The sequence below is a fragment of the Takifugu flavidus genome, chromosome 11, assembly GCF_003711565.1.
Source record: "Takifugu flavidus isolate HTHZ2018 chromosome 11, ASM371156v2, whole genome shotgun sequence".
In the NCBI taxonomy this organism is placed as follows: domain Eukaryota; kingdom Metazoa; phylum Chordata; class Actinopteri; order Tetraodontiformes; family Tetraodontidae; genus Takifugu; species Takifugu flavidus.
Window position 1 is genome coordinate 11,283,124 of NC_079530.1, and position 10,900 is coordinate 11,294,023.

General features: G+C 47.3%; 1 protein-coding gene across 5 annotated transcripts in view; it reads left to right on the forward strand.

Annotated features, from left to right (window-relative positions):
• Positions 1-10,835, forward strand: part of slx4ip (SLX4 interacting protein) — a 26,838-nt gene extending 16,003 nt beyond the window's left edge. For 4 of the 5 annotated variants that reach the window (XM_057046671.1, XM_057046670.1, XM_057046669.1 and 1 more), the window contains exons 5-8: positions 1,506-1,583; positions 2,669-2,757; positions 8,724-8,830; positions 8,920-10,835. In XM_057046671.1, the coding sequence (XP_056902651.1) occupies positions 1,506-1,583; positions 2,669-2,757; positions 8,724-8,830; positions 8,920-9,604 (959 nt within the window). In that variant the 3' untranslated portion in view covers positions 9,605-10,835. The remainder of the gene's footprint in view (positions 1-1,505; positions 1,584-2,668; positions 2,758-8,723; positions 8,831-8,919) is intronic. The other variant, XM_057046673.1, reaches the window with a different exon arrangement.
• Positions 10,836-10,900: the final 65 nt, after the last annotated feature.

Genomic DNA, 10,900 nt, shown 5'->3' on the forward strand with positions numbered 1-10,900 from the left:
GGCAGATAGTTGAAGACAGCAACATCACATCAACACAATAAAACCAGCTGCAACACAGTTTGATTATTTAGCCAATTGTGTAATGGAAAGTAATTAAAAAATGATGCAACACTACAAATCAAATTTAAATGTTTTTAGTACAGTTAAACAAAACGCTGGTGTTTGCAAGTTTAATATGTAAGCCAGGAAGAAATGATGCCTTCCCCACAAAATAACACAATCTCTCCATTGATGAAGCAAGATGTAAATAATAATAATGATAACCTCTACTACTAATCAAATTACTGACGTCGTTATTATACAGCAGTATGTAAATTCTAGTTTTGTCTTTTTCTAGATTTAAAGTGTTTTTACAAATCCCCGCTAAAATAACACTGTAAATTTGCATATACTTAAATTGCTGCACAAACACTCACAAGGAGGCAGATTCTCACACTCTAGGTGTTGCAGACCCGCTTTTGTCTCGTCACCTAGGTAACGGTTTATCATGTTTGCGAACACCATTAATGGTAATTTAGTGGAGCCTTAGAGGATTTGTTTTACCTTTCTTTTACATTCTGTAAAGGTTTATACGAGATTGCTGACCCTGGTTTCGGAGGCGGGGGGGAAATGAAAGCCGAGGTGGTGCCATTAATCACTGAACAGTGGACTTAAGTGTTCACCTGCGGCAGTTTGGTGTCAATATGATGGCATGTCATTACCCAGAGACCCACAAGACTGCCTTTTTGTGAGGATGATAATGAAATGACATCCGCTAACATCAGCTAGGGGACTTCATAAGGACTCGCCTCCCACCTGTGGGGGCCAGAGCCTTTTAGCATGCAGCCTGCACTGTGCAAACACAGGGTAAAGCAGGTCGACTTGCAAGAGACTTCCTGATGTTATTGAGCACCTGTCAGTGTTGTTGCAGGGTAAAGAACATCCCCTCATCCTGTCAACTCGGCATGCTTGACATCGTCCAGGGACTTTTGAGAACAAAAGGTCGGGATCTCCTCAAACGGTGTTAGATGTGTAATCCTCACATTAGGACACAGATCGTGAATTCCCCAAAGTCAACAGTGATATGATAACATCTGTGAGGGAATCACGGAAAGTCGGTTAAGTCAAGCAGGGTTTGACCTTAGAGTGAGCTCATCAAAAGCTGGTTCAGGTTGGTACCAAGGGGAGAGCGTGTTTCCACCAGGCTCCCAGCGAGAACAACCACATGGCGGGTTAGCTTGGCCTTTGCTAGAACTGAACAAATTCCATTTCTGGACGGTGCAGCTGGCGTGGAGCAGCCACCCGGACCACGGTGTCTTTGCCCATGTGCCAAACTGGGAGGCTGCTTCAACAAACGCAGATTTAGCGTGATGAATTCACCAAGGGACTTTGGGGTTTTGTTGACACCTGCCCTGACCACTTTGAGGTTAATTGGACGTTTTAATGTGTGTGTAAGCGTGTAAATTTAAATAAAAGACGACAATAATGTGCACAAAAGTTGGAAATAAAATGATCTTTTTTTTTAGGGAACAGCTTCACTCTTGTAGCCAATTTCATGAAGCGGCACAGCAACCTCAGATGCATCGCCAGGCAGCGCCATGGGGGTATGTAAGCTCCATTTCTTCCAATAAATCCTCAGTAATCCTTAAAATGAATCAAAATAGATTGAGTCATAAGCAGCCAGGCTTCCCACACTATGAGCACATCATCTGTGGTCTCTCTGTTGGTTTTTCTCCCCCTCACTTATTTTTATGTCCTGTCCCTACCTGCTCAGGGTGTTGCTGAGAACAGGCCACCATTAAGTGGTTCCCTTGAGAGGCTACTGAAAGCAGGAGAAAGATTGGAGGGTGGGGAGAATCTATCTCTATGGCCCATCAAGTGCCCGTGACCCTCGGCCACCTTTTCATGGGATTGACATGGCTCTCTTCCTGTCAGTAAAGTTAATGTGGGATCCCCAGGGCCTGGGTGTAAAGGCCCCTTCAGGCTTCTCTCAGTGGGTCCATTACAGATGTTAGACCCACTCTCCAGTTATAGCCTGGTTTGGTTGTCTAATTTAGCTGTGTGAAAATCTCAGTTAGCAGTGAAACAAGTGCTTAAAAATGTTTCCAGGCAAGTTTGCAAAAGGCCCAAAGCTTTATTCGTTAATAGGAAACTGTAATTTCCGATTGCTTTTTCAAAATCTGGACTTTTCTTTGCAACAAAGCCAAAGATTATGGTGACATTTGAATCTATGATCACAACAAGCAGACGCAGATAGATAATTAGGCTGCTGAGCTGAACGAAAGAGTTTATCATCTCCAAAATGTTTTTAATTTAATCCAAAGCTTTGGAAAGTGCTTCATAGTAAATATATATTTTTTAACTACAGTTGGCAATAAAAGAGACAGCACCAATTTGGTGTTTAGGTCAGTTGGATTTATTCTCACAATGTAATTACCATGTAATAAATGTTGGTTTGGTAAATGGCATCGGCCTTTGAAGTTGATGAAAGAGTTTATTTTACTCCCATGGCTAACTTAAAATGCTCTAATATTTCATTTTCCTTCCGTGGCTCCTAAATCTCTGCAATTATCTGTAAACTGCCCTTTTCTCCGTTTACCCTGAAACTGCGACGTGTTCAAACCTTTGCACTCATAATTAGAGGTGTGCCCACATATTAACTTGCACGGCCTGCGTTGTTTCCCCGCAGATTTGCGTGTGTTTCCTGAGCGCTACGTTGTGTGTGTGAGCTGTCCTGAGGATGCCTCAGCACACCATGGAAACCCGAGCCTGGCCACAGTGAGTGCTGTTTATACTCCTCGATTTCCTCTTCCAGTCCCTTGGCAAATGTCCTGTTCGGCTCTGTGTGTTATTACTGGGATGCGTTGCCAAATTGTCCTCTCGCTTTATTTATGCTGATCCTCTTTACGTGAGGGTTGGCGGGGGTCTCTACGAAGTCACTCCAACCAATATTCTTCCAGTTCACCCCAAACCTAAACATGGCAGGGCTGAAACCCCCCCCAGCGATGCTTCACCAGAGTATAGCCACCACTAAAGTCGCCATACTAGAAGAATTTTCACACAGACGCAAAAATATGTGTTTTGGAAAAAATGGGGAAGAGCAAAGAGCAGCGTGGCTTTAATCCAGGATTTTTGTGGCACCGCACTCAGTGCTGACATTGGCAGGACGCGGCAATCATCAGTCTAGCGTGAAATAAAAGTTGTCACGCTCTTGTTGTCTCCCTGTTTGGCTCACCTGTGTGGTGTTCTAGAACGGTGAGTCAGAGATAAGGGTTTGGACCCCTGCCGAGGTCTAATACTAATTACATAGTTATTACAGATATCTCTGCCCGCTGGGCTCCAACCCCAGTCTCCCCAGTGCATTCTGGGAAACGGTAATGTAAGCCTCTCACCTTGGCAGTCCCATAAAGGACAGCCGCGTCCCTCGCCACGCCCCAGGATCGTCAGCAGCCCGCTGTGAAACCTCCGCGCACCCTCTGCACTGTTGTTTCTAACGACTGTAACATTTTAGTGGCGCAGCAGCATCGTCAGTGAAAAGTTCACATTGTGTAACCATTTTTCCAGTTGGAGGAGGCGACGCCGTCCATCGCGTTCCTCTCCTCAGGATGTGGTTCAGGACAAGCAGAGGGAATGTGAGGGTGGGTGTCTTTGTGGTGGAGCGCCCACAAACCGAGCTTCATACGTGGTTTTCAGGGGAAAGAGACCAGACAGAGAGGCTGAAGCCTTTCACATGACAAAAACTATTGTTTGTTTACATCCCACAGTCTCTCCTACGGCACCATAATGGGACTCTTTTCAAAATGAAGAAGGTTTCGGCCGCGAGTGGCGGCTCCAGTGTAAAATACGCTAATAATGTTGCTTTGGAATGTTACTTTGCTGACCGTTTAAAAAAGCCTCCTTCTCTTCTCCCAAGGCCATGAGAGCCGTCCTTCTGCTCATGCTATGTTGTCCTTTATTTATGGCTTTATGGTTTGGTTGTTTTGATTACGTTGGGGTGAGTTAGAGAACAAAAATCCTGAACCACAGTGGAAATGTAGACTCATCAAGTGAGTTCTCACACGGTCAGGAGGTTATGTTTTGAGGCAGCTAAGGTGACATCATGTTTGGACTTTTTGTCTCATGAAGGACATTCTTTCCCTCCCACACTCAAATGTGCTGAATGTCGCCTGTTGCTACATTTAAGTTCCGAACCTTATTTGAACGCCAACCCTTCATTAAATATTGTGATGCCTGAACATCATCTAAGGGAACATTACTGAGAACTGAATAAGCTTGTTAATAGCAGTTAATAGCAGTTAATAACAGTCCCAATGAGCTCCACCTTAAAGCAGGTCCAAGCAGACACATTAAATGAGTAACTGGACCATTTTTAAAAGTGTAATTTTTCCTAGAAGTCATTGGTAATTATGGTATAAAAGTTAAAGCCATAAACAGTTAAAACTGTGTTAAGACTGATTTATAGCCGCACAGCACCAAAACATTTTATACGACTCTGACCCGACTGAAAGTTCAGCTCAGCTCTTCATACAGTAATTGGAATGCAATAGAATGCTCCACCATTAAATAGAGCCTATCTTGTTTCTGTAGTGAAACCACTGCAGCGCACGTGCACGTTGGTCCCTGAGCTTCTCCAGCCTCCGTGCACTCAGTGACTCTGACCGAGGTTTCCATGAGTCCTGTGGCCGGCACACACACACACACACACACACACACACACACACACACGGACTTCATAGGGTTGGATGTGTGTGACAGCAGGAAATATGAGTTCTCACACGTGTCATCATTATCTGATGCACGCACGCACACACACACACACAAAGCTACAGTGTAAATCCATTACACAACTAAATTAATCTTATAACACAATTATCTTTTCTTTACACAAAACTCTCATGATCTGCTTTGTCCACTGGATAATGATGGATGATGTTGTTGACTTCACTGCATAAGAAGTAGGATTTCCTCCCCCCTCTCTTCTTATATTTTATTTCTATTTGCAGAGGAGCAAAGTTGTTCCCGTTGTGAGTCAGCACCGCCACGGAGGAGGGCGGCATGGGAAGGAAGAGCTCATTTTTAGGCTCGTGGCCATTGTTTTGTAGTCAGGCAGAGAGTGGGCAGCTGAGGTGAGTGGCGTGCTGGGCTGCAGAAGGTTGGATCAAAGGCAGCGCAGATGTGTTTCCAGTCCCCCTCCTCTCCTCAGCCCTGGACAGGCCTGTGTGTTTGCTCATGACCTCAGCGCACCTCTGTTCCTCACAGCTCACAACAGCTAGCAGCAGTACTTTCCCAGGCAGCCAGTGTCTGCCCGTCTCCCCACAGCCAAGGCCAAAAAAACAGGGCTACGTTCAGGCCCTGTTTAAACCATTTGATTTGTCGGAAGTGCAGTTAAAGCTCGCCTTAATCCCTGAACATGGGTGGATCCGAGAGTCGTGGCCATTGTTGGAGATAAAATCTGTCTGTGTGTGTATGTGCCCGTGCATGTTTGTTGACTGCTGCCTAGAATTTGTGGTGAGCCGAGACAAACAGGCCGTGGTTCCTCTGGGAGCTGAGTAGGTGGAGCGCAGGTGGAATTTGTAAACTAGCCTCACCTCCACAGGAGGCGCTTGTGTCACTAACGGGTTCAGAGATAGCTGTTCTTTTATGAAGACACGTTAGTGCTGTAGCATCACCTGATCACCCGAAGGCTCGGCCCATATTTTAGGCAGCGTTTAGCTGGTTTTGGGCTGGTCTGTGTCATCTTGGGCTTCTTTCCTGGGAATTTTTCTGTTTTAGCTTCAGCTCCAATTTGCAATGCTGCTGTGCTGAGTGGAGAAGCATCTCTGACCTCTGCAGCCTCAAACCCACTGGATCTGCTCGCCTTTCTCCCGTCCCCCCGCTCCTTTCCCCTCGTCCCGCTCACCCACATTCTCCGTCTTCATGCTGCTGCTCTGGTTGAGTCGTGTTGCCGCGACGGAGCTGCCGCTGTGTTTTTACGTGTTGCATCACAAGTGTTTTGCAGGCCTGTGTGGGCGCACAGACTGGCTGGCGGCGGGCAGAGGTTCTTCTTTACCACCGTCCCTCCCTCCTGTTTCAAGAGGCTCGCTCTTTTTCTCCGCCATTGTTTGCATCACTCCTTGATTGGGCCACCTCTGCACAAACACAATGCACACAGTTTTATCCACGACCAATGTTGTTCATGCACAATCTCTTTCTCTTTCATTCCTTGTTTCTTCAGCAATTTTAATCTCTAGTTACTAAATAGAGAATATCTGATCCCACTGGATCGGCACAATCTCTCTCTGTCTGCCCTTCTGTTTTTCCCGTTCCTGCTCTGTGTATCCAACCCCTTCCCCTTATCCTGCTTCTTCTCTGCCATTCCTCGACTCTTTCCCTCTCTCCTTCTCCTGCTCCTTTGAAGCCGTGCCGACAGGAACAAAAAGGCACCTCACTCTCCCAGCGAGCCTCCCATTGGCTTCTTGTTGATCTTTCTTTCAAGTTCACTATCAAACAGCATTTATTCATATTAAACAGTGGAGAACACACATCAAGGCATAACCATGCAAATGGCGGCATGTGAGCGCTGGTGAACGTGTGTCGTGGCCCAGTGTCCATCGCTTTGGATGTGAAAGGTCATGAGGCTGGTAGCCCCCCCTTCACACACACACACACACACACACACACACACACACACACACACACACACACACACACACACACACACACACACACTACAGCAAGGCTCCATCTGCACACAAAGAGCAGCCTGTGGAGAACTTCCTGTGTGAGGATTCTTGTGTTTGTGTGCTTGATGGGGAGACAGTTCAGGTCCAGCAGTGTTACTCCCGGTGGGGGGGCGGCTGGGGGCTGTCTCCTGCTTTTGTTGTTACCCTCCTAAATGCCCCTCTTCTCTTGTCCCTGGTTTCTTGTCATCACCACCTTCTCTCCTGTTGCCCAGCCTCACCTTCCAGCAGATCTCTGGGCTCCCAGTGTGGAACCACGGTGGCCCAGCTTGACCTTGCATTTAGGGACAATTACCTATTTTCCTTTTGTGTCAGATTGTGCGTTGATGGTATTATAGCATGTGGTAAAACACTAATGACTCTATTGTCTTTATGGCGAGTAGGTAGAGGTCAGGGCTGACCACACTGCTGCTCTCTGTAGGAGGAGGCACCCTGATCATTTTACCAAAACATTCAGCTGTAACGTACGAAAACAGTGAATATTAAATAAACCCAGTGACCGCATTTTCCAGGATTGAACTTCCTTCTGTCTGCATTTTCCCACTGTAACAGTCCGTGTGTGTGAACTGCAGTGCTGGACTGTCTTTGGTGGTTTACACTGAACCATTTTATTGGCTATTAAACTGATTTCCATTAATGTTAAGCAGATACTTTAGGTTGGTCAAAGGAACGTTTGTCGAGAGGTTTGGGGAAGACCTGATTATTCACGCAGCCTGACCCCCTCGTCTCATCATTCCCATCACAAGAGCCTCAACATCCACAGGCTGAGATATCTCAGAAGGGATTAGATTAATTACTGTGAAATATAGTGCTGACATTTGTGGTTTCTGGAATATGGATCTCCCTGACTTTTATGATCCTGTGACTTTTTCTCTGGTCTCGAGCTCAGTTTGTTGGGATTAAGAGTGAAAAGGAAGGACGGTTATGTGAGGAGGTCCTCTGCTGCTAGGAAACATTGCATCCTTTAGGTCTAATCACAGTTTACAGAGACGTTAAGAATTCAATCGATATCTCAAGCAGTTGACCAGGTGGATATGTTGTAAAATAGATGTGAGTCTCAGCTGGTTCTCGACCCAGGAAGAGCCGTTCGAATGGTTAATGTGCTGAAATGATGGAGCAGTGTTGAGCTTATCCTCCCATAATTATGGGAAAATACTCTTTAGATTCACTAAATCTGAAAAATTAACAAGCAGCCAACCGTCATGTTCTGCCTAATTTACCCGCAGAGGCTGGTTCTTTCATGAGTTGTGCCCGTTTAAGGTCACTCAAGGAAAAGCTTTGTGATCAACCTTTATTAGTGGCCTCCTGAGGGCACGCTGATGAGATTCCATCTTCAGCCCGCTCCTTGTTCTGCTTCAGAGGGTCGTCTTTGTGTATATTGAGCTCCAGTTAGCCACCCATGAAACTGCCTCTCACAGCTGCCGGGAGGGAAAACGACAAAAAGGTCCGTCACAAGTAATAATGGCTGCGTTAACACCGGCTCAACGCTGCTCGTTTTCATCCGAGAACAAGCAGACGTGAATGCAGGCAAATATTTCTCTTTGGTTTTCTGAGAAGCTTCTGATGTCCATGAATACTTTTACTCCACCTCGTTTTTCAAAGCCCTGCTTGATGTTTTCCTGCCTCTGTTAATGGTGCTGCTGTTTCAACACTGCATCACTGTCCAGCCCTGGGCTGCAGCATCTCTGCCAGCCTCAGGAGGAGGCCATGAAACACACCTCACACTTGGGCTGGCAATCTTCTAAAGCCTTTGAGGTGGTTGCTTTGGGTCGCATTAAGGGGGGGGGCTCTTCTTTTAGCGTTGTTAGATTACCATTAGAGAAAACAAAGATGAAACCTTATTTATCTAAACTTGATGAAGTAGATAATCGGTCATTCCAGAACGGCTTTGCAGTAATGTTATGGTTGTTTTCTCCTTTCTGATAACGGCAGATGATGAGAAAAGGCTGCGGTGGAGACAGAATGTTCCGAGAGTTGCCAAAAATAATGTTTTGTGTTTATACCAATTCTGTTTGTCCTCTCTAGACCGAGCAGAGCGAACAAAGCAGGTCCGAATATTTTTCCAGAGCGGGAGAAACCCAAGATCCTTTAACCAGCGCCGCAAAAACAAAGAAGATTGCGCTTCAAAAGATGTGAGTATGATCTAATGTAGAACTTTCCAGCCCCTCCAGTCAGAAAGGATGCTCAAGTATCTGGTCTCTTATCCTTTTACCAATTGCAGAGCCAAACTAGCAAGTGTCCAACTGGAAGAGATCGGCCAGAGAGCAGCTCTCACAAACCAAACAGAGGAGCAGAGAGCTGCAGAATCGAGTCCAAACAAGACTGCGTCCAGCTCTGAACAGAAGGTGACCTCTGCTGTTTCAGCTGAAGCCAGGGCTCACACGGACTCTGTTGGAAACAAGGGGCAAACGCCCGAGGAGCAGGCGGAGGAGAAGGGGCCATCCCACTCCTCTGAGTATGAAGGCGATCCTGGGACCAACGAGAGGTGGAACGTGGGGGAAGACCTGAACCTGCAGGGGGCCAAGAGGAGGTGCCTTGGACGACCTCCAGTCCTGCCTGAAGGTTCTGCTCCAGACTGCTCCACACAAACCTCCAAGCCCGGTTTTCTGACGCCCCTTCCTCCAGTGGAAGACGAGACGGGGTCCAAGGCTTTCCCAGAGCCGGAGTGGAAGAAAACCACACTGGAAGTGGAGCTGCTTACTCTAGGGAAACAGGCCCAGAGACTCCCCCTCGCAAGCAATAACACGGCACAGACAAACCAAAACAGGCTGCCCACAAGTCTGAGGGGCCAATCTGTCAAGCCTGCATCCTCGGGCTCCTCTATTGCTTCCAGATCCACACTTGGAGAGAACGGGAGTGAAAATGCGCCCAGAACTTCGAGATTACGGAGAATGAAGAGGTCCTGAGTGGGGGAGGGGGAGGCAGGTTACAGTGATGATGCCCGACCCCAAAGATGCTCTCAGGCTGTTTCCATCTGGTCACATTCTGAGAGAATCAATCGATCAGCGTCAGCCCCAACGCTAACCTTGAGCCGCGCCGCCGCCGCCCCGACACCGCCGCGGTCAAGAGGAGCCTGCACACGAAAGTAGTTCAGCCTTTACTCGGGGCTCCGATATCTTTTTGTGTCACAGATTGAGGATTTCAGACAGGCAGGAGCCGCGCAGTACGTCATTCCTTTCAGCCTGAAATCCTGGCTCCCAAGTGTCTGAAACGCTCCAGTTTCCCCGCCGACGCTCCGCCGTGATTGATGGCCGTTTCCAGATTTACTTCATCTCCCCACGTTCACCGCAGCGAAATTTCATTCATGTACGGCGCTAAAGTGTGAAGCGGCGCTTTAAACACGGCAGCGTTTCGCCGCCTTCATGTTGCACTTGGAGCGGGTTTGTGCTCGTGAGCCATGTTGAAACACAAGTGGTGGTTTCATTTGGGAATGGCAGGATGTTGGAGCGCGGCTGCCGCCGTGGCTCCGTCCGTCTGCAGGCGGCCGAGGGCCCATTATCACTCGCACTGGCTCATCCACAAGCCTCAACTCCTCAACTTACTGGAAAACTGTTTTACTAAATAAATGTCTTTTAACAGGAAAAACAGCCTCCTGCGTAAAACTCTCCGAACCAGCCAATGTTTAGGAATCTGCCACCGTAGAATAAACTGCAGAGGTCTTCGCCTCGTCCGACGCTCCCGACGCTGGAAGTCTGTCCAAAAATCGTGACGTTAATAAACCAGCGCGTTCCTGCTTTCGCTCAGCGTGCGCTGGCGGGCGGAGCTGCGCTGACAGGACGACGCCAGGGCAGCTGGAGTCAGACTGGATTTGGGGGTTGTAATCTCCTCCTCTCGCTTTAATCCCATTCATCAGAAATCATTTTCAACGTCTCATGGCTGCTTCCACCGCGGCTCCAGCGGAAAACAACCAGCGTTGCGAGGATCATGTGGACAAAAGGTATTTTTGTCTCAGAGCGGCTCGAAGGACGACGCAACTAGCTGTAAACACATGTAGCGCTGCAGCGGCGTTCGTCCCCACGCCAGCGGCGCGTTCTTCCCCACGCGTCACAGACAGACTCTTCACTCGCTCTCCGGAACAAAGACAACTTTAATTCTCTTTTCATACAAAATATTTAATAAATATGACTTTCAAAAATATATTGCCAGATCAACACTTAATTCTCAAGTTCGTAACACAAAGTAAAAAAAAAAAAAAGAAAGTG